The sequence below is a fragment of the Arvicola amphibius genome, chromosome 2 (genome assembly GCF_903992535.2).
Source record: "Arvicola amphibius chromosome 2, mArvAmp1.2, whole genome shotgun sequence".
Lineage (NCBI taxonomy): Eukaryota > Metazoa > Chordata > Mammalia > Rodentia > Cricetidae > Arvicola > Arvicola amphibius.
Window position 1 is genome coordinate 153,373,826 of NC_052048.2, and position 23,156 is coordinate 153,396,981.

General features: G+C 44.0%; 2 protein-coding genes and 1 long non-coding RNA gene across 6 annotated transcripts in view; 1 reads left to right on the top strand and 2 right to left on the bottom strand.

Moving 5' to 3' along the window:
• The window catches only part of Sgce (sarcoglycan epsilon), an 83,474-nt gene extending 72,049 nt beyond the window's left edge, over positions 1 to 11,425 (bottom strand). Inside the window, exons 1-3 of one of the 4 annotated variants that reach the window (XM_038319541.1) lie at positions 10,533 to 11,425; positions 8,629 to 8,825; positions 3,454 to 3,549 (exon numbers count right to left, since the gene is read on the bottom strand). The gene's annotated coding sequence lies outside the window, so the exon portion shown is untranslated. Of the gene's footprint in view, positions 1 to 3,453; positions 3,550 to 8,628; positions 8,826 to 9,094; positions 9,170 to 10,532 lie in introns of those variants that run through there. The other 3 variants (XM_038319539.1, XM_038319540.1, XM_038319542.1) reach the window with 3 other exon arrangements.
• On the top strand, positions 62 to 9,298 carry Peg10 (paternally expressed 10). Its single transcript, XM_038319533.1, is given in 3 exon segments — positions 62 to 143; positions 6,735 to 8,023; positions 8,026 to 9,298. Coding segments are annotated over 3 exon segments (2,499 nt in total). The 5' UTR covers positions 62 to 138; the 3' UTR covers positions 9,231 to 9,298.
• A 78-nt stretch (positions 11,426 to 11,503) lies between the features above and the next one.
• Positions 11,504 to 22,504, bottom strand: LOC119808359. The gene is made up of 5 exons (XR_005284423.1): positions 22,369 to 22,504; positions 22,197 to 22,284; positions 19,496 to 19,815; positions 18,303 to 18,846; positions 11,504 to 17,443 (listed from the first exon to the last, which is right to left on the bottom strand). It is a non-coding gene; the product is annotated as an uncharacterized LOC119808359 (long non-coding RNA).
• Positions 22,505 to 23,156: the final 652 nt, after the last annotated feature.

Sequence of the window (23,156 nt, forward strand, 5' to 3'; positions counted from 1 at the left end):
ACCGAGCCTCGCCGAGGTCCGCTGCGCGACTGCGGTCCGGAGCTTCTCCGGACCGCGGTCACCAGTGGACCCTCGCGGGCCAGGTGTGGGACCCCGTCATCCTTCCCGGCTTCGCAGAGAGGTCCTCGAGTGGTGAGTATGCGGTGAGGATTTTTTTTTTTTTAACGATCACACGCAATCCGCGTTTTTTCGGGAGCTGCGGGAGATGAAGTAGCGCCCCAGAATATCTCCTTGCATATCTTTTTTTTTCTCCACGCCTTCAGTGGCCGGACCCTGAGATGCGAGTGCGGAAAGCAAGCCTTCACGGCTTCAGTTTCCACGACCCGCGTCCAGAATTGGTCAGTAGACGCATGAGCTGCGGACAGTGATGAGCTGCAGACGCACATGAGCTACAGACCGGATTGCAATTTGCTCCTGAAATGCGCTGCAAAGTGACGGCTCTGCAACTCTTCAGCGCTTCAATGCGCTGCAGACGGATAAGCGCTTCACTTGCGCTGCAGAGGGGCGCTTCATGCGCTACTGCGATGAACTAATAGGCGCTTCATGCGCTACGAAATACTAATGGGCGCTTCATGCGCTAAGACCTGATGGGCGCTTCATGCGCTTCGATATACTAATAGGCGCTTAATGCGCTTCACTGTGCTAATGGGCACTTCATGCGCGCTGTGATGTACTAATGGGCGCTTAATGCGCTTTAGTGTGTACTAATGGGCGCTTCATGCAAGTTGCAATGTGCTAATGGGCGCCTCTTGCGCGTTTGTGTGCAAACTTGCGCTTTATGCGCAACAAATCTGCCCGAACTGCAGCGATCCGCGGCCGATCCGCGGCCGATCCGCGCTTTACGCACTTAATTCTGAGCCGTAGGAGGGTAACCAAACCCGAACGCGCAAGAAAAATGAATTTCCAAATGCGTCACAAACTGCTGCAGAGCCATAACGCACTCTTGAGCTCCAGAAAAAGTGGTTTTGGAAAGACGAGGGAGAAAGTACAACTCTCTCCTTGGAGGGGGGTACAAAACGCGGTTCGCCGTTTGGAACCGCTCCCGTTTCTGTTTTTCTGTATTACGGCTAGCTGCGTGATGGTGGGGGTGGACAAAATGGAGCCCTGAGCTGCAAAAATTAGTGTTTAAAATTCTTCCCACGTCATTCCCATTCCTGCTCTGGCAGTAGAGAGGAAGGGTGTTGGGTTTTGGAGATGGCCGAATGGGCTGCCTTGTTTAGGGGTGATTGATTGAGGTGACGGTGCAGTTGGCTTGGTGGCGCAGATAGGCCTACAAGGCGAGGGGAGGGGGGTGGCTTGCTCTTGCGGCCATGCGCGGAAATCGGGCGCTTGGGAGCTGGTGGGGGAGGTCTGGGAAGGTGGGGGGGGCGGGGGGGAGGCGCGCAGACATTCTGCAGCCCGGTAGCAGCCAGTCTCAGACCTGCCCCTCCCCTTCTAGCCTGCCCCTGCAGTGACGAGGCCTAGCGCCTCGTCCGCGCGCCTCGCTGGTCACGCGCTTTTCCAGAACATGCTTCCACAGGCCCAACCTCCCAAGTGCTGACGTCATAGAGCCAGCCTCCCAGGGCCTCGCCTCCTATGATGTAACCTGTTCAGCCCCGTCCCGGGCCCGCCTCCTCTGAGGCGGCCTCCCCAGCCCTTCCTGAGGCCTGCCTCCTCTGACGTGGCCTGCTCAGCCCCGCCCCGGATCCGCCTCCTCTGAGGCGGCCTCCCCAGCTCGTATTGAGGCCCACCTCCTCTGATGTAACCTGTTCAGTCCCGCCCAAGGCCCGCTTCCTCTGAGGCCCAGGCCCCGCCTCTCTAATGCCTGACTCCTCCCAGAGCACCTCCACTGAGGAGGCCCAGAGCCCCGCCTTCCCCTCATCCTGCCTGCGCATGCGCAGTGTGGGCCCCAACCCCTCACAGGCTTGCCTCCACTGCGCAAGTGCGCCACACTGTCTGAGCCTGGCTGTGCAACCCCGCCTCCCTGCGGTTTCAGTGTTGAGCAGTTTTGGTTTTTGTCCACAGGTGTCTAGTAAATATAAGAATAATAAGAATAATTAGCAACAATAATAAGTATACTTGACATGCATAAGCACTTTTAATGAGTGCCTTGCATCATTAAATAAAATGATCCCACAATTAAAACTGATAGTGGGATATGGGAACTTCTAAGAAGACCTGACTGATGCCTTAAAGCAATTAAGCAATTATTTATTTTAAATTAAAAATTAAATTTAAAATATTTTCATATTTAATTATTTTCTCAAGACACCATTGGTCTTTCTGGAATTGAATGCTTTGGTGAATACAGAAACAGGAGCAGCTGGAACTGTGTTTCTTAGGAGTTTGAAGTGGCATTGGTTTATGGCTTGGCCTCTGAGGAAGAAGTTTGTGAGCATAAACATTTCAGTTTTTTGGTTTTTCTTAAGAATTCTAGGTGATTAGCTCTGACTGTCCTGCCTATATACAGTAAACTGTGCTTGGCACATAGTAGGCGTTTGGTAACTGTTTGTTGAATGGTCAGAGCAAATTAATGTCTTCCTGCTGGCCTTCAGGCTTTTGAGTTTTTGGTCCTTTTCCTGTGGTGCTTTGCTGTCCTGAGCTGATGGCCACTCTCTCACACATTTAAAAAAGTGGGTTTTTGAGTTCCAGTAAAGTAAGCTGTAATTATAATGTGAAATAAAACTATTATATTCCAAATAATTAGCTTTTTTCATAAAAAGCTAATTATTTGTTATTGCAAGTAATTAGCTTTTTTCATAAAAAGCTAATTATTTGATATTCCAAGTAATTAGCTTTTTTCATAAAAAGCTAATTATTTGCTGTCCCAAGGAATTAGCTTTTTTCATAAAAAGCTAATTTAAATTTGGGGCAAGTGGGTTATTAATGCTACATGTTGACATTTAAAATTTGTGTGATGTAACAGAGTGGTTACATTACAAGACATAGATTGTTTCAACTGGCTTAATTAAACATCTATAATTTACAGAGAAGCCAAATAGAAATATCTCTTAATTAATGAAGAAATTAGAAAACTGGTTCTATATATTACAGACTATGAACCAGGATTTTGTTAAGGGGAGCTATAGGGCTCTTGCCTTCAGTTCTCACCCTCCTAATGCCCCTCCCCTAAACTATGGGAAGTACACACTTATAATTACAGCTTGAAATTCGTGCTTTGCTTTGGGGATTTTATCTGCCTATTAAAGAGGTTCAAAACATTGAAAATAAATACATGCAAATTAGAATTTGCATTTCACATATACTAAGAAAAGGACATTTAAAATTTAAAGCAACTAAGAGTTGCTTATTGGTGATTCATTTCCTAATGAGACATTTATTTAAAATTATTTACTATTATTGTACTTTGATGTGTTTGGGGGAATTAAAGAAGAGTTTGAAGACATCATTGTAAAGACCTAATAATTAATGAGATGTACTTATTTATTTCTAAATAGACTAAAATGTAGTTACCGTATGTGAAGATGGCACCTGTCTCAGGTAGCTTGGTGTGACCTTCCAGTTTTCAGGAATGGGAGTGCTCAGCAAACCCCACTCCTAATCCAGCCCCTTAAAAGGGATAAATCAAATTAAAATTAAGTCAAAATTTGTGCTGCCCCAGTTGCTCTCCAAACATTTCATTACTTGTTTATAATTACTGTTTAACTGTTTTCCCAGGGCCCTATTACTTGTTCTGATTAAATACTCTTTTTTACAGTAGAGCCCCACCCCCAAAATGCAAGGCCCCCAATAGGGTGAGCCTAGGGTCTAGGAGTGGGGAAGGTCACAAACCTTAAAGGGGTGACCTCACAGGCCAAATAAGGCCTTTAATTAGTTTAGCTAGTACTGTATTATTAAAAACCAAAAGTGCCCCCCTGAGTATCCTGGTGGGAGGGGCACACTTCTCCAAGGTGCACGGGTGCAGCCCCCCTGAGTATCCTGGTGGGAGGGGCACACTTCTCCAAGGTGCACGGGTACAGCCCCCCTGAGTATCCTGGTGGGAGGGGCACACTTCTCCAAGGTGCACGGGTGCAGCCCCCCTGAGTATCCTGGTGGGAGGGGCACACTTCTCCAAGGTGCACGGGTACAGCCCCCCTGAGTATCCTGGTGGGAGGGGCACACTTCTCCAAGGTGCACGGGTACAGCCCCCCTGAGTATCCTGGTGGGAGGGGCACACTTCTCCAAGGTGCACGGGTGCAGCCCCCCCAGTATCCTGGTGGGAGGGGCACACTTCTCCAAGGTGCTTGGGTGCAGCCCCTCCCCCGTTTCCTTAACTCAAGTCTCTTTTTAAATTATCTTTTACAAACAATGAGATATTTTGCAATGTTAATACACATGGCATATTGATTGCCGATTTCCTAATGCAATTTCTGTCCTATAATTAATTGTCTTTTGTAAGTGTTAATGCCCACCTAACATGGCTTCAGTAAAGCCCACCCCATTTGGTTGTGTACATTCCTGACCTGGGTTAGGCTGTACCAAGCCACGCTGAGACCATCTTAAGGAAGTTTTTAATTTGTTTTGAAATTGTTATTTTCTAGATGACGGAAGTCACACCTTAGTCACCTGACCAGTGCTTATTTTTTTTTTTGGGGGGGGGGAGGAGAGATTAAAGCAGTTTAATTAAAAAAATATTGCTTTGTTTTGAGTATGGTCTTTGTTACTAATATACTGTCTTCAAAAAATTGGGAATGCCACAGGTCAAGGTGTCTTCTAACTTTTAAAAACTTGAATATTATCAGTTATATGTTTAAAGTGATTAAGTAGAAGTGTTAAACTTGTTAAAATGGCACACTAATCCCTGTCCTTTAAGGACCTTGTGTGCTCTACTCATAGGAGAGTCCCCAGGTTGGCTTGGAACAAAGAGAAAATGGCTGCAGGTGGTTGTAGCAGGGGAGGGGCCTAAAAGATGGGAGGGGGGGAAACAGGGGGATTGGACATAGCAGGGGAGGGGTCTAAAAGATGGGAGGGGGAAGCAGGGGGATTGGACAAGGGTGATGAACAGGTGTCATGTGGGATGACAGTTTTCCTCTTTTTAAAAAAATATTGTATTGATTAAAATATTAGCTGCTTTCCATCTAACTTTTCTAATTAACATTTTTAAATCTTTTCTTGTTTCATAGACTTTAATAGTGCCCATTTTCACCTTAATTGGTCAGAGAAAAATAATTTATTTTTAAACTTTTGTTCATTCAGAAGTTTTAAACTTTATGTCATTAAACTTTCATTGAACTTTTAAAATTAAAAGTTTGTAACTATTAAAAAGTTGAAACTTTCAAAAACAGAACTTCAAAACTTTCTGAAGTTTTAAGCTTTCAACTTAAAAGTTGTTTGTAGTTTAAACTTTTAAAATTTTTTTTAACTTCAGTAAACTTAGTTAAACTTTTTAAAAAGTTTGCTAGACTGTCCAATTTCAAAGTTTGTAAAACTTTAATGTCGTATTCTTTACTATTAACTACTATTTTCCCTGAGTTCCTTATGAATCCATAATTATCTAATTGTACTTAACCTTTGTTCACAAGTAGACAGTGTCCCATGGTTATCACTACTCTCATTATGAAACATTTCAACTCCTTCCCCACCCCCCCGCCACATCCACTCATCTGTTTGGAGTCCAGGCCTATCCCACCTTAATTTTACAAGCCTGTGGGTGGGCCCTATGGAAAAATCTCAATTAAAAACTAATTTATACCTGTAGTATAAATAAACTTCTATATTTCTTTGACTAATTTTAATTAATAAACATAATAAAGTATATTTTTATGTATCTGTAATTCTGGGTGTCCAAGCTGCTATAATTACGGCCCCTTCCCGCTTATAAGGAAGTTACCTTTTTTTAAAATGAATAACCTTATTAACTAATTAATAGGTATAAGTCAGTGATTTATACCTACATTATTTAATTAAGTCATAATTAAATTTGTTGTAGTATTATCAGGCATCATTAAGAAAAGATGTCCTATTGTAGAGCCTATTTCTTTTTAGGAGGCATCAATTAATATTTGATTAATGATTGCTTGATAAGGTAAACTGACATCCCTGTGTACTGTTCAGTGCCATTTCTGTCCCATAGACAATTCTGAGGACATTAACTTGTGGTCATAAAAGCAATTAGACAGCCTTGTGTTTGTGATAGTGGTTGGTCGACTTTATAATTAGACCTTCAGTGTTAAGCATGCACCTCTGTTGTGACCTTTGGCCAAGTGTGTACTTCATTTTTTCAGAGCTGATTAGTACAGACAGGCATTGTGGTTCTAATACCCACCTCTTTTGTGTGTGTGTGTGTGTGTGTGTGTGTGGTTTCTTATTGATTAGAGTATTAGTTATTTTTTCCTAACACCATTATTAATAAAAAGTTATGGTGTTGGGATTATTTGCATAATTTAGAAGTTATTTTGCATAATTCACTTCCTATTTATCTTTGCCTTGGAAGTCTCTTGCTGTGTAACCTCCATACAAACGGAGTTGTTTACAATTGTGTACTTTCCTTTATAGCTTGTAAAGACAAGTGTGCTTCTGATAAAGGTCATGCATTAATTATAAGGAGCAGGTGACTTTTTTGGGAGAACAGACATTTGGATGTCTGGACATCAAGAGGTGGTATGCTTTTTATTATTTTGTGAGTGATTCCTTCATCCTCTTTTGAGGGTGTGTGTTCTGTTAATTATCAAAAGATATTTGAAAAACTAAATCCTTGTTTGTAGCGACTGCTTTGAATGTATATGTTGAATATATGCTTTTGCTGTCATTTACAGGAACAAGCCTGTTTTGAGAACCAGGAGGAGACGCCGACCACGGGGGGCCCAGAATCCAGGGCACCCTCCCCAGAGTGAGGCAACACCTGGGAGGTTCCCTCCCACCACCACCATGGCTACCGGGGGTGGTTTCGACTGCCCGCCCCCTCCTCCTCCTCCTCCCCCCAACAACAACAACAACAACAACAAGCCCAAGAACTCCTACGTGCCCAACAACAACCAGCGTCGCCGCCGCCGCCATGGCGAGATCCCTGAAGAGACCAGAGTCCCCAGAGAACAGGTGGTCAGACCAATGATGAGGAACAACAGCCTGCACACCCAGGTGGAGATGTTCCCAGGCCATAACCACAATCTCCACAGTCTCCACAGTCTTCACAGTCTTCGCAGTCCTCGCAGTCCTCGCAGTCCTCGCAGCCTTCGCAACCCTCGCAACTTCCGTGATCACCTGGACGTCCAAGTTGAACGAGAACCTCAACAGGTTCGGTTCTGGGTCCGTCCAGAAGACAATGAAGATGACCTTGCGCTCCAGGGTGCTGCAGCCCCCCCTCTTCCAACACTCGTCTTTGACGATGATGAGCTTGAAGACCTTCCTGAGAGGTTTGATGGCAACCCTGACATGCTGGGTCTGTTCATTTCCCAGTGCCAGACCTTCATGGAGAGGAGCACCAGAGATTTCTCTGATGATCGTATCCGTGTATGCTTCGTGACAAGCATGCTGACCGGCCGAGCCGCCCGCTGGGCTTCTGCTAAGCTGGCACGATCCGCTTACCTGATGGAAAACTACCGTGCATTTATGATGGAGTTGAAGCATGTCTTTGAAGACCCTCAGAGACGTGAAGCTGCCAAGCGCAAGATAAGACGTCTGCGCCAGGGCTTGGGATCTGTTGTTGAGTACGCCAACTCATTCCAGATGGTTGCCCAGGATCTGGACTGGAATGAGACTTCTCTAATTGATCAGTTCCTTGAAGGCCTCAACGAACAAATTCATGAGGAGCTGTCTCGCCACGAGCTCCCAAGCACCCTGTCGGCTTTGATCAGTCTCGCCATTCACATTGAGAGAAGACTTGCCCGTGCTGCTGCTGCTGCTCGCAAGCCCCGATCTAATCCACCCAGGGCCCTGGTGATGCCTCAGAACCACCATCCTGATCCTACTGAGCCCGTGGGAGGTGCCCGCATGCGCCTGACCCAGGAAGAAAAAGAAAGACGCCGCAAAATGAACTTATGTCTCTACTGCGGCAGTGGAGGCCACTACGCTGAGAACTGTCCAGCGAAGGGCTCCAAAAATTCACCGTCGGGAAACTCCCCGGCCCCGCTGTAGAGGGACCTGCAGCGACTGGGCCAGAACGAACAAGGTCCCTACCCCCCGAGGCTCCGACTCCGCACCTGCAAGTGATGCTCCAGATCCATATCCCGGGCCGACCCACCCTGTTTGTCCGAGCTATGATTGATTCTGGCGCATCCGGCAACTTCATCGATCAAGACTTCGTCATCCAAAATGGGATTCCTCTAAGAATCAAAGACTGGCCAATCATGGTGGAAGCGATAGATGGGCATCCTATAGCCTCGGGCCCAATTGTTCTAGAAACACACCACCTGATTGTTGACCTGGGTGACCACCGAGAACTACTGTCTTTTGATGTGACTCAGTCTCCGTTCTTTCCCATCGTCCTGGGAATTCGTTGGCTGAGCACACACGACCCGCACATTACCTGGAGCACACGCTCCATTGTCTTCAACTCTGACTACTGCCGATTTCGCTGCCGGATGTACTCCCAGATACCTCCAGCTCTGCTGCTACCACCTTATCCTCCACATCCACCGTTCTTCTACCACGTGGATGGATACAGAGTTATCTACCCTGTGAGGTATTACTACGTCCAGAATGTGTACACACCTGTGGATGAGCACGCCTACCCGGGTCAGCGGCTGGTTGACCCCCACATAGAGATGATCCCTGGAGCTCACAGCATTCCCAGCGGACATGTGTACTCGTTGACTGAATCTGAAATGGCTGCCCTGCGAGAATTCGTTGACAGGAACGTGAAGAATGGACTCATAATTCCGACCGTCGCTCCCAACGGAGCCCAGGTCCTGCAAGTGAAGAGAGGGTGGAAACTCCAAGTCACGTACAATTGCAGAGCTCCACACAACTGCACAGTTCAAAATCAGTACGTTCGCATGACTCTTCCAAACATGGCAGACCATGCACACCTGGCAACCTATGGTGAATTTGTCCCTCACGCTCAAGGATACCACCACCATCATCACAATATCCCTGCCTATGCCACCTACGCAGGTCATCAAGTGATGTTTGCATGGTACCCAGTGGGACGAGATATACATGGAAGAATGATCCTCACCCCTGTTGTGATCACCTGGTGTCCACATTGGTACCGCCATCATCCTCATCCGGTACCCCAGTATCCTCCTCCGCCGCCTCCGCCTCCGCCGCCTCCGCCGCCACCTCCACCACCTCCATCCTACAGTACCATGTAGACACCTGTCGTGACCTTCGGAGTGTCTCTGCCCTCAACTTTACCGTGTGCGGCTTCTCAATCAATGACTGTGTGCTACTGGATCTTCAGACCACCTGAGGCACAAAGGCACGCAGTTTTCCATCTTGACTGCTATCTCAATCACAGACTGGCAAATTTCTTTACGGAGAAGCTGATGCAAACACAGGACTTGCTGATTTCTTACAGAGGGGAGGAGAGGAGGAGGAAGGACACGACACGACCTGCCCGTACCCTAGGACGGGCACCTTATGAAGGAAGCCAGACTTGCTGGTGCAGCATGGAAAGGCTTCCATGATTATCTTGCTGCACCCTCCGGAACTTCATCGACTTCAGACTCCATTTGTTTGATTCTCTACCACTGCCATTGACCCTGCTGCAGGACTTGCCACCTTCCCGCCTGACTGCTGAGACTCAGTCTCCAGTTTGGTTTGAGCAGTAGGACACAACATGGTTTTTTGTCTTCACGGTGAAGTTTCCTTTTCCATCAACATCATCTCTCCCTACCCTTGCATGTTTAAGTAGTTTAGTAGATTTTTTTAAACATTTTATTTTCAAGTGTTGGCTATGCTTTCAGAATTTCCATTGAATTAGAAAGTACACATACAATCTAAATTCTATTAATTGGGCCTTTAAAATTCACAAAAAAAAAGATATACAAATTGGCGGAACCCTAATTGGCTATTGATTCTTGTTCAGTGGGTCAGAAAGCTTGCCAGTCATCATGTTTTACATTAATTACTTTTAAATGGTGCATTTGTGCTTCTGATTTTTGTGAAGCGTCACTTCAGTTTACCTCAGAACTCAGTTTCATCCTTCATGCATTTTAATTGATTTAATCTTCAAGCTGCAGAGTGCCTAGAAATGGGCCATCTTCTGCAGCCCTGGCATGTACACATGGACATTTGCCACCACTGCAAGCAGATATCTGGAGAAGCTGACCACGACAGTCAGGGAGAGCATGCTGGTGTGGGCCCACAGCTCACAGACAACATCCCTGACACACACTGGATTGTTTTTTGAAGCTTGCTTAATGACTTTTGGCAGTGTGTACTATGCTCTATTCCTATATACTAGCTATAAGGGTTAGGTGTTAAGGATAAGTACTCTTCAATTTACTGAAATTTTGTTAAGTTTCCTTTTAGTTTGTTAAGTTGTTAAGTTTCCTTTTAGTTTGTTAAATTGTTAAGTTTCCTTTTGTTTTTCTTCTCATTTGGCTGAGATGCTAATTTGAGAGGGGCATCTGTATGGTGCAGTCTAGAGTTGTGTTTAAGTTTGCAGGTACCTCTTGGACTCCTGAACTGATCTGGTTGTCACGCATCATCAGCATCCTGCATCCCACACAGTTCCGAGATTGGCAATGGAGAGCACCCTGTTGGAGAGGCCTGAACAGTCATGAAGGACCACCTGCGGAAGAGAAGAGTCTGCAGGAACCACGCTACATATTCAGCTGGAGAGGGAACATGCATCTGATGGGAATGGACGCTTTTGGTTGTTTCAGATTGTAGAACGTTTTTGAGTTGGTCTTGAACATTACATTGTTTTTCTTTTTTTCTATAGTCAATTAAGTAATAGGGGATACATAATCATTAAGAATTTTAGGCTGGGAGGGATTATTAAGTGATCTTAGGTGGGTGGGTAAGTTAGGATAAGTTAGGATAAGATAGGATAAGTTAGGATAAGATAGGATAAGTTAGGATAAGATAGGATAAGATAGGATAAGATAGGATAAATTAGGATAAATTAGGATAAGATAGGATAAGATAGGGTAAGATAGGATAAATTAGGATAAGTTAGGATAAGTTAGGATAAATTAGGATAAGATAGGATAAGATAGGATAAGAAAACAATAAGTGGACGAGTGTACTTATTTGTCCCTCTTACCCCTCCCTACAATTTTACCTTGAAAATTCTACTCAGAGGGAACTGCAGGGAAATCAACATTCTATGAGTGAATTAGACATGGATAAAATTCTAGTGAAAGTTCAAAGATGATTAGATCAATCTAATAAAGGCCCAGGAATTATCTCCAGGGATAGATTGTGAGTAAAACTTTGAGAGGCATATTTGAGAAACTGTTACTGGAATAAAAATTGTAATGCTGAATGATAAATATTCATGGAAATTATAAGAATGTGATGAATAAAATCTCTTGTTCTTTCCTTGTCAGTAGCCCTCCTCCCCTCCCCTCCCTAACCCCACCCCTTTTTCCCTTCCCCTTTCCAACCCCACCCTTCAAACTATATTACTGTATTCTCTTTACTATATTGATGTAACAATAAAAATTCAATTAATAAAGACTTAGTGGTTAAGGCAAATTGTGTCCTGATCATTTCAGCGCCCACCCATCATCAAGAATGGAGGGAGGAGCAGTGGATGGGTCTGGAGTGATAACCATTGGGAACTAGGTAGTAAAGGGGTTGGGGGGGCAAATGGGAAAAGAGGGTGGGGAAGGGTGGGTTTGGGAAAATGTTTGGGATAGGGATGGCATATATATCAATCGGTCACACAGTTCATTAAAAATATACCAAGAATACTCCAAGATATCGACTAGTTCATTCCAGCTGTGCTTGAGTAAATTTGGAATGGGGTTTTATATGAAGAATACATCAATCACAGAGCCTAGTAATAACACACCAAGAATACCCCGGGAAATAAGTGTATTCTAGTAGCAAAAGACTAACATGTAAACCCATCAATTAATGATAATTCCAGTGACGTAACACTGGTCTAATTCAATATGATTGGCGTTCTTGAGATTTGTTAATTGAGATGGGGAAGGAAGAACTGAAGGGAGAGTAAAGGTATGGGGTTAGTAATCCAGTAGGGTGGGTGGTGGGTAGGGAGCATGTCAGTCCCACTCATACAACCCTGTAGAAATACCGCCCAGAATATCCAAGGAAATCAACTTACGTGTTCCAGATGAAAAACATGAGTATCTGTGGTAATAGAGTCACCAAATAAAATCAAGTCCATGGACATAATAAACCCTAATACTAATAGTACTTGAAACAGGATTTACTTAAGTGGAATTGGGGGCCAGCAAGTTGGCTCAACAGATAAGGTTGCTTGCTGCCAAGTCGGACAACCTGGCTTGGATCTCTGGACCCCACCTGGTGGAAGAAGACCAGTACCTGGTAGCTGACCTTTGACCTCCATAAGCTCAAAGTGGGACAATGGTGTTCCTCCCTCCTCATACAAAATAAATGGAGAGGGAGGGAGAGTAGGGGAACATTTGGGGGCAGAAAACAGGCTGAATGTGGGGACTGAGGGCAAGAAGAGAGGTTGGGGTTGGGTGTGGCTTTGAAATGGGGATGGTGCATAAAGAATATCAATCACATAACATTATCAATTTTATGCCTAGAACACCCAAGGGATCAGTTGAATTCCAGCTGCAAAATATTAGCAGATATGATAAGGCCAACAATTAATAGTGACTTTCATAATCATAAAACATTATTAAATAGAATACTTGAAATTAATTAGAGTGGAGATGGAAGGACACTGAAGAGAGTGTGGGAGAATAATGAAGTAAAGAGAGAAGATTAAGAATGGGGTGAATTGAGGAGAGGATTATTATGTATAAAAAAATGTCAATCACACAAACCCAGGGTCAAGATATACCCAGAATACCCAAGGATGTTTTTACCTGATTTTACATTATCATGTAGGAAACAATACCATGAATAGAAAAGAAATTCGTTTCTCCTGTGACATAATAAATCTTATCTTTAGTATCAATATTGGAATAGTTGAAGCTTATTTATTAGAGTAAAGAGGATAGTATAATGGGGAGAAGGGAGGGTAGGGAGAAGGGAAGAAGAAGAGAGTGGAGAGAGTAAGAGATGGGATTGAAAATGAAAGGTGGGACTGGATGTGACATTGGGATGTGAGGGTATATAAAGAATACATCAATCACAGTCCAGATCAATTGTATACTCACAGCCTCCAAGACAATAAGTATACTGCAGTTGTAGGCTATTAACATATTAATAATAAAGTCATCAATAATGACTTCATTGATTATACATATTTAATATTAATTAAGATATTTTAAAATTATCCTAAGTGGAGGAGTGAAAGAGAGGAAGCAGTGTAGGGGTAGGAAAAAGAGAATTGGAAAGATGGGCAGTGGGAAGAGAGAAGGTGGGGATGCACAACAAATATGTTAATCACACAACTAAGGACCAATGACAATCAACCTACTACACCAAAAAGCAACATACAATAATAAATACGTTAATAATAGTATCTTTAATGAAATAATAAGTTTATTTTAGTATCATTTTTTTTAATGCTTCTGCTTTATCAATAGGAGTAAAAGAAAGTAGGACAGTGGAGAATGTGATGGGGAGGGTAGATGGGCATAAAGGGCAGAGGGATGGGATATGTACCAAGGGATGAGTCTGAGAGGTGAGTGATATATAAAGAAGATATCAGTCACACACAGTGCAGTACCAATCATGTACCCAGAATGCCCCAGAAAATAAATTAACATATTCCAACTGCAAAATATTAACATATGGAATAATAAACCTAGCAACGAACAGCTTTCCCCCTTTTTTTATTAAAAAATACTTTTCATTTTACATACCAGCTCCATTTCCTCCTCCCTCCCCTCCCCTCTCCCATCTCTCTTTCCTTTCCCATCCCCCATCCACTCCTCAGTCAGGGTAAGGCCTTCCTTGGGAGTGGCCAAGCCACTCTCCCCGTATCAGGGTTGAGCATAGTATCCCACCATAGGGAATGGGCTCCAAAAGCCAGCACATGCACCTGGGATAGGTCCTGGTGCTACTACCAGCACCCCCTCCCCATAGATCAAGCCACATAACCATCACCCATATTCAGAGGATTTAGTTCTGTTCCGTGCAGCTGGCAGTCCATAGTCCATGTTCTCCTCACTAGCTCAGGTCAGCTGTCATCATGTTCTTGACAGCCTGTTCATATGATCCCTCCTCCCTCTCTTCAACTAAAGTCCAGAAGCTCAGCCCAGTGCTTCACTGTGGGGAAACAACAGCTTTTAATATAATTACTACATAAAATTGCTGATCTTGTTTTCATTGGAGAGACAAGTAGTGGGGGCATCACAAGAAGATAGGGTCTGGGAGACAAGAGTGAATTTGGAATAGGTTAATGTATAAAGGGTCTATCAACCATACACAGTAAAACACTCAGGATACTCCAAGATAGCTAATATATTACAATGGCAAAAAATAAACAGGGACTGGAGAGGTAGTGCAGAGGATACAGACTTTACTCTGCAAGCTTGAAGACATAAGTTCAGATCCCCGGAATATATGTGCCCAGACTCACACACAAAGGCATTTCACACATACACATCCAAGGTTTTTGTATAAAGTTATATAAAAAATTTGTATTTAATATAAATATTTTTGGAGGTTTAGCAACAAGTTGAAAGGGAAGGGTAGCAGGGAGTGTAGGCAGTGAGGGCTAAGTGAGTGTAGGCAATAGGGGTGGGGCATGGGAGAAGAGAGTGAGTGAGTGGGTGCAAGGAGATGGGGTGAATGAGAAACCCACCAATCACACAGCCTATACACACTAGCTGTCAAACTTTAACATAAAAATTAAAGCCACATGTGACTCTAAATAACGTAATTAAAATTTATTTAGCAATGCCAATTTTGCTTGATAATTTTGAGATTTATTAATAGAGTTTAAGAAAATCACCACTAAATACAAGGGTCATGTAAAGTAGGAAGCAGAGGAGACTAGGGAGTATACAGAAATGGGCAGAGTAAGGAGGGGGAGGAACTGGGGTGAACTTGGAATTGTGATGATGTGATTAGGTCAGTTATAACCCAGTATAGACCCCATCCCCAGACTGCCCCCAATAAATTGACTGATGTATTCCAGCTTTCAAACTGTAACACATAAAGTAAGTCAACATTAATAGTAACTCTAGACATAGATCAAGCTTCATTTTTAATTCAAATTTTGCTTAGAATACTTCAGATCTGAGAACAATTGAGAGAGTGAGACAGTGAGAAGAAAGTAGAAGCCATCAGTGGGTAGGATGGGGAGGGGGAAATAGTATAAAGAAGACACCTGTCTTAGTTAGGGATTCTGTTGCTGTGCAGAGTCACCATGACCATGGAAACTCTTATAAAGGCAAAGCATTTAATTGGGGCTAGCTTACAGGTCAGAGGTTTAGTTTATTATCGCCATGGCAGAAATCATGGTGGCATGCAGGCAGACATGGTAGTAGAGAGGTAAAGTTCTGCATCTGGAACCTCAGGCAGCAGGAAAATACAGTGAGACAGTAGGCCTAACTTGAGCTTCTAAAACCTCAAAACCCACCCTCAGTGGCACACTCTCTCCAACAAGGCTACACCTCCTTCCGCAAGACCACACCTCCTAATAGTGCCATTCCCTATGAGCCAAGTGGATATTTTCATTCAAACTACCATGTGGTAGACATTCCTCTCCTTGGTCTCTATAGGTGTATAGCCATATCATAATGCAAAAGGCTTCCAGCCTAAATTTAAAGTCCCCATAGTCTATCACAGTCTCAACAAAGTTTAAAAATCCAAAGTCTCTTCTGAGATTCATTCAGTAGTTTCTTAACTATAATTGTAAGGATTTATGGTGCAAGTGACCCTGCTGGTATGGGGGACCATAGGCCGGTAAGGGGCAGACAGATATACCATGAAGAGAGAGCTTGTGTATGGAGAGTTTATTTAGTGGGTATTGGGAGGGTATAAGGGTAGGGGAGGTATAGGAGAAAGAGAGAGAAATAGAGAGATGGAGAAAGAAGGGAGAGAGAGAAAGGGAAAGGGGGAGAGGCAGAAGGTTGCCTCTTCAGAAGAGCAACAGGGAGAAAGAGAGAAAGAGAGAGGTGGGGGCAGGTGGGCTTGCCTCAGTGAGCAGAGAGAGACTGGGAGTGAGCAGAGCTTGTCTCATAAGAGGACAGAGTACCTTGGTGACAGGGCATCACACTGGCATTTAAATGTTTAATTACTAAAAGACTTCTCGTAACAGAGAGACATGTTGCCTTTTTTATCTAACTCTTTGTTAAAGCAAACGGGGCATTTAAAGGGAGAAAGACAAAAAGAAAGTTGCAGGTTTTTTAGCAGGTGGTAGAGAATAGATTCAGCTACAGGCAGAGCAGGCAGTTGGCTGGGGTCCCAGTGAGCCTGGAGAGCTGGCCGGCAGCCATGACCATAGTTAGGTCATCTGACCTGACATTAGTTAAGATAGTGGTGGTCATGTGATTGCCCATAGCAAAGATGGAGCTAAGGTAATTTGGTCTGCTGTCCTTGCCACTAGTCAAAATGGTGGCCATCATGTAGAGCAAAGCACGGAGAAACTGCGGGAATTTTAAATATATAGAAATAACAAGAGAGACATATAGGATGTATAAAACATACATTTAGAACAGAATCACTTTTGTGTGGCCACACATCATTCACATATTCTTTCATATATGAAATAAATAGGAAAATTCTTCAGCATTGCCAGGACAGGTAGACAGATTCCATCTCAAACAGGCTTAGCCATGGTGGGAGGTGGTCCGATGGAGGGAAGAGTGGACGTGCAGGAGATGCCGGTGGGGCAGAGTTTAGCATGGCTTCATATATAGAAAATTTCCCATCTACCTGTTTGCTAACAGAAATTAGAAAGCTCTCATGTTGAGGTCTGCCATTAGGTGACTACTTTAGGTTTTTATCTAAGGGGTACTTAAGTTATTTCCCATAGCTGAGGTTAAAAGAGAGAAAATAAATGAGACCCAGTGGCTAACTTATTTGCAGGAGTCCTTGAGACAGAGAGAGGTTTGGGCCACTCTAAGGTACAGGGGTTGGAGACCAGGGCAGAGTAGCCCAAAGGACAACACTCAGAGATGAGAAATGAAATCTCAGTCCTCAGCCCTAAGGAACTGCCAGAGGTGAATGTCAGCCAAAGCTAACCTGGAAGAAGGAACCTTACCATTTGCCGTCAGTGTTGTATGCAGCAATGCAATGGAAAGAGAGTTGGAAAGTGGTCCATGTCCAGGATCCCCACATAACTCAGCCTGTCTACCTGAAAGACCTCCTGAGCAGGGAGACTTTTCACTCAAGTCTCATGATAACGACCCTCCAGGAACCCACGAGAGACCATCCTTGCTGCAAGGACAGGAACCAGTGCACTGTGGCTGAAACTCATTTCCCATGCAGGGGTAGAGAGTTTGAACCTGAGTAGCTGGGAGAAGGGGTATTTAAGGAAAGAAACCATAAGATTCCAAAAATACCAGAGATCATTGAAAAATTCCAAAAATACCAGTGATATCAGGAGGGGGTAACTCCCTGTTTCTCGAGATTATTCTCAAGATTATAATCTAACTTTATCTTCAGCTAGTTCCTGAAACAGAGTCACTGAACTGGCTAACCTAGATTTTTGATTCTTCTCTCCCTGCTTAGATTTTTGGCTCTATTTTTTCTGCTAGAGGGGTCTGGATTTATCCAGGTCTTTCATCTCCCCACTTCTTCTAGTACCTAGTTCTAATCATAGAACTAGATTTAAGTATCTTCTTGACCTTGTAAAGTGCTATATTGGTGGCATAACATCAAAATCTGAATAGCACTTATTTTTTTTCTCTAATGAAGGTAATTGGTTTTAATTCATTAAAGTGCTGAGGTGCCTGTATTAGGGCAGCAGTACATGTCCCAACACTGGCAGCTACCCTGAGGCCCAGGATTACTGCTAGTGTCAGAGAAATAGGTTCTCTTCGAAAGCGAGTTGAGTATTTGTCAAACTCATCTTCAAGTGTGTTAGCTAGATGATAAAAGACCTTAGGCACCAGTTGTATGAGCACACAGTAATCTTTGGTGTCATTAAAAACCTATGTCGACACGCAAGGTGTCAGGACTGTACTACAAGCCTACCATTTATCTAAACCAGGAACCAAGTACCTGGTGTCAGGAGTCTTAGGGCTCTTAAGAGTCTCATTACATAACCTCAGTAAGAGTCAGCCTATAATTAGTCCCCCAAACACAAGCATCCTGACTGGTGGTGTTGTTAAAAGCCCTGATACTGCAATTTGGGTAGTTCAGGAGCTCACTTCACGTGGGAGGCGTGGATCCTGGCAGAGATGCATACTTCTTTCAATTGTCCCCAGATCTGGCATCTTACCACTTCAAGGGCCTTTAGGTGGGCAAATAAAGGTCTAGAAAGAATAACATCAGGATTATACACTCCACCCGACTCAGTGAACGATTGTGGTCCCCCACATAGGATCTCATAAGGGGTGAGTTTAAATCGCCCTGGGGTCTTCCAAACCCGGAACTGGGCAAAGGGAAGGAGGGCTGTCCAGTCATTCCCACCAATCTCTAGGGCCAATTTTGTCAGGGTCTCTTTTAGGGTTTTATTCATCCTTTCTACCTGACCTGAGCTCTGGGATTGGTAAGCACATTGTAATTTCCAATTGATCCCCAGTAGGGTGGCCAGTCCCTGACTTACCTGGGCAACAAAGGCAGGTCCATTATAAGACCTGATTACCTTGGGTATCCCAAACCTCAGGAAGATTTCTTTTATGATCTTCTTAGCCACCATATTGGCTGTCTCAGTCCTGGTAGGAAAAGCTTCTACTCAGCCTGAAAAAGTATCTATAAAAACTAATAAGTACTTGTTACCATATTAGTAGGCCCCAGGCCGGTTGCCCCTGAGCTTCTTCCCAGGAGTATATATGGAGTATCCCTCATTAGTCATAGCACAGGTCTTGTAGCTTTTGACTACTTCTTCTGCCAAGTCAAAGAGTCCTATGACATAGTAGTCAGAGGACCTAGCCATATCTTTTAGTTTCTTGGCCCCCAAGTAGGTCAGGTAATATAAGTTGGTATCATACTTGTGCCCCTTCTTTTTTGTGGGAGGACTAGCTTTCCTCCTTCTGTATCTACTGCCCCATATGGGGTTTTCTTTACCAGTCCTAATTTGCCCATAGCTTGATGGTCCTCGGGGGTGTATCTAAAGTTGGTTTCACTGATATCATAATAATCTTTAGGCTCTTTGACTGCCAGGATCATTGCTCCTTGGGCCATTTGTTTAGCAGTTAGGTCTGCCATCTGATTTCCTTTAGCCATAGCATCTTGAGCTTTTTAATGTCCTGGACAGTGTATGATGGCTACCTTCCTTGGCAATGTATTGCCTTGAGGAGAATCAAAATTTTTTCTTTTTTTTGTCTTTTCCTGCAGATGTTAACAGTTCTTTTTATCTATATATATTACCCCATGTTTATGGGCAGTGGCAAACGCATACCTGCTGTCAGTGTAGATGTTGATAGACTTCCCCTCTGCCATCGGTAGGGCTTGTATCAAAGCCACAAGTTTGGCTTTCTGGGCCGATGTCCCTTCAGGGAGGCTACTGGCCCAGATTACTTGCTTCCTGTCCACCACTGCTGCCTCCACCTTCTGCTTCCCTTCAACCATGAAACTTCTGTCATCCGTATACCCACTCAGACTCCCAGGCGAAGGCTGATCCTTCAGATCATTTTGGGTACCAGCTTCTTCTGCCAAAATATCAGTGCAGTGATGGGTAGGCGAGGAGTCATCAGTCTCCAGGGCAGTAGGATAGCGGGACTGAGGACAGCATGGGAAGCGAAGGTCATTCATTCGGTCACAAAAGGCTTTGATCACCTCCGTCCCAGTTTGAGTAAACCTGATCTGGGCCTTCAACTTTGTTAACAAGCCTCTTTCTAATAAAGGCATGGGACACTCAGGCATAACCAGGAACAAAAGAGTCACTTGTCCTTTCCCCAGATCTACAGTTATAGTAAGGTGGTCTACAGATATTGTTTCTGTCCAGGTGCTCCAATTACTATAGTCTTTGTATTCTTTAGCTTCCCCAATGGTTGTTTCAGCACAGAGTGCTCAGCCCCTGTGTCCACTAGAAAATCCATAGTGGGCTGCTCTACAGTCAGGGTTACCCTAGGTGCGGTGGAGGTGGTCCGAGACCCATCTCCTCTAATCATCTTCTTCTAGAGCCAGTACCTTTGAGGCCCTTCCTTTCTTCTTTGGGCATTCTCTTGCCCAATGTCCTTTTTCTTTGCAATAAGCACATTGGTCTTTGTCCAAGGGGTGCCTCTGTCCACCTTCACTCATCTTTGGTCTTCTGTTGCCCAGGTTCCTTATCTGTCTAGGTCCTTTCTTTCCCTTCTCTTTTACCACTGCAACCAAAATTCTAGTCAAATATCTCTCCAGTACTCTGTTTTATTTGCCTCCCACCCCCTCTCACTTCTCTTCCTCAGTCTCTCGCTTATGAAACACTTTCTCTGCCTCCTTAACCAAATCCTGCAAGGTATAATCCTGCAACCCTTCTAACCACTGTAACTTTTCGTAATATCTGATGCTGACTCTCCTATGAAGACCATAGCTACCGCTGCTTGCTGACCCTCAGAGGTTGGGTCAAAGGAAGTATAACACCTGTAAGTCTTCTTTAAACGTTCAAGAAATACAGAATGTGGTTCAACCAGCTCTGAAGGACCTCTCTTACCTTGGCCAAATTAGTGGGGCATCTTGCAGCCCCTCGGAGACCTGCCATGAGAACCCTGTGGTGATAGACTGTCAGCCACTCCCTACCTGCTTTAAGTTTAACCTTGAAAACATACACAGGGAACTAGATAAGGCCCATTCTGTTTACACTTTTTTTTTTTTTACCAAAACCTCTCTTGCTTTTTAGACAACATAAAGACTCTTACCAAAGGTTTTTTTTGTGTGTTTTTTCTCAGTAGGGATGTATGGCTACATTTTAAGCAAGAACAGCACATAAAATCCTGTACCAGTATGAAACATTTGAGACCAACAATAGGTTTTTTAAAAAATATTAACCAACAATAATTTGTAAACAAGAACAGCACATAAAATCCTGTACCAGTGTGAAACATTTAAAACCAACAATAGGGTTTGTTTTAACATTAACCAACAAGAATTTGTAACTAGCCTCTATAAATGATGACAGATACGTATAACCCACAGGATTTGAAAGAGTTCTTCACCCGCAGAGCCAAGCCTTGGTCAGCTTTGACCAGAGGTTTGAGGTACGCAGCTCCCAGGGCAGACAGAGGGAACTTGTCCATTAGCACTGGAGGGAGGGGGGCAGGGTGGTATGCAACACTGGGTAAAAAAGATTGTTAACCTATTTAGGCCATAGCAATTACCTTTAGATTTTTTGTTTAGTGTTTGAAATCCTATTGGGGTACATCTGCTTTCTACAACTGTGTTTGGCAGCCTCAATACCTTGTAACAGCAAGGCTGAATAGCCCAGCCATCCATACAAGCATACTGTCTCACAGCCACATACCTGGGGCTGAGGCTGACTCTTTTCTTCATAAAATATACTCCTATGTTTATGGCCCTATCTCTAAAGCCTTGTTAGTGGTCACAATATCAAAGTCAAAGTTATGATTTGAGTACGTCAGCGTCAGTCAGGACAAAAGCACAACATAAATTACACAGACATACAGGACAATGGCGCCAAACAAACCAAAGACACAGCTTCAAGCTGCTTCACAGGTGTGACCAGCCCCACTATCGAAATAAGACCGCTATCCATACATGTCTCTACAGAGAACTGGCCACGCCACTCATGTGTTATACCACAGAACTGAGAAATGCCACTCATGTATCTCACCAGAGAACTGAACATGCTACCTGTACGTAAGACAAAACAGAGACTGAAGACACAGACAAAGGCTAACAAAACTTAGACAGACAAAACCACTGATCCAGAGTCAACGTCACAGTCTGTCCCAATCGTCAAAGTCACAAGTAAGACGAAACAAAAGACTGAAGACACACAGGACACACAAACAAACAAATGTCAGTCTCCACCGAGACAGACAAAACCACTCAGAAATACCGATGGCTGAGAGGATGTATAGTTCCTCCAATCCAGGAGAACTTCCATATCCTCACCAGCACCCAGACAAGAATCTCCCAGGTGTCCCTGGGTCCCTTTTTACCTCTCAGGACATCTCCCAGGGCAGCAGTTGGTGATCTCCTAGCACGTCTGCTGATCACTCCCTCTGTCTCCTCCCGAGATGAAAGTGACTGCAAAACCGAAACCAAAAACACAGAACCTGAATTCAGCCGGCATGGAAACAGGAAGACACAGACACACAGACAATGTCTCACCTCCAAGAGGGTCTTTGGAGATGAGGGTGTTCACCAATCACTGACAAGCCCCCAAATAAAAGACCTTTGGAGTGGGGAGACTCTCACTCAAGTCTCGGGATAACATGAATCCCCAGGAACTCACGAGAGACTGTCCTTGCTGCAATCACATGAGGTTTATTAACAGGACAGGAACCAGTGCACTGGGGCTGAAAGTCATTTCCCATGCTGGAGTAGAGAGCTCGGCCTTGAGTAGCTGAGGGAAGGGGTCTTTAAGGGAAGAAACCATAAGATTCCGAAAATACCAGTGATAATCACAAGGGGGTAACTCCCTGTTTCTCAAGATTATTCTCAAGATTATAATCTAACTTTATCTTTAGCTAGTTCCTGAAACAGAGTCACTGAACTGGCTAACCTAGATTTTTGATTTTTCTCTCCCTGCTTAGATTTTTGGCTTTATTTTTTCTGCTAGATTTTTGGCTCTATTTTTTCTGCTAGAGGGGCCTGGATTTATCTGGGTCTTTTATGCCCATGGGTGGGAGGGAACACAGAGAGAGCCTGTACAAGTCACACACAAATGTTAAGATTTACGGCATGAGTAAACCTTAGTGGATCCCAATGCAGACAGATATGCTATGCAGAGAGAACTTGGGTATGGAGAGTTTATTTAGTGGGTATTGGAATGGTTTAAGGATAAGGGACATGGAGGAAAGAGGAGGGGGGAGAAAGAGAGGAAAAGAGAGGAAGGGAGGAGAGAGAAAGCTGCCTCTTCACAAGGACAGCAGAGAGAGAGAGAGAGAGAGAGAGAG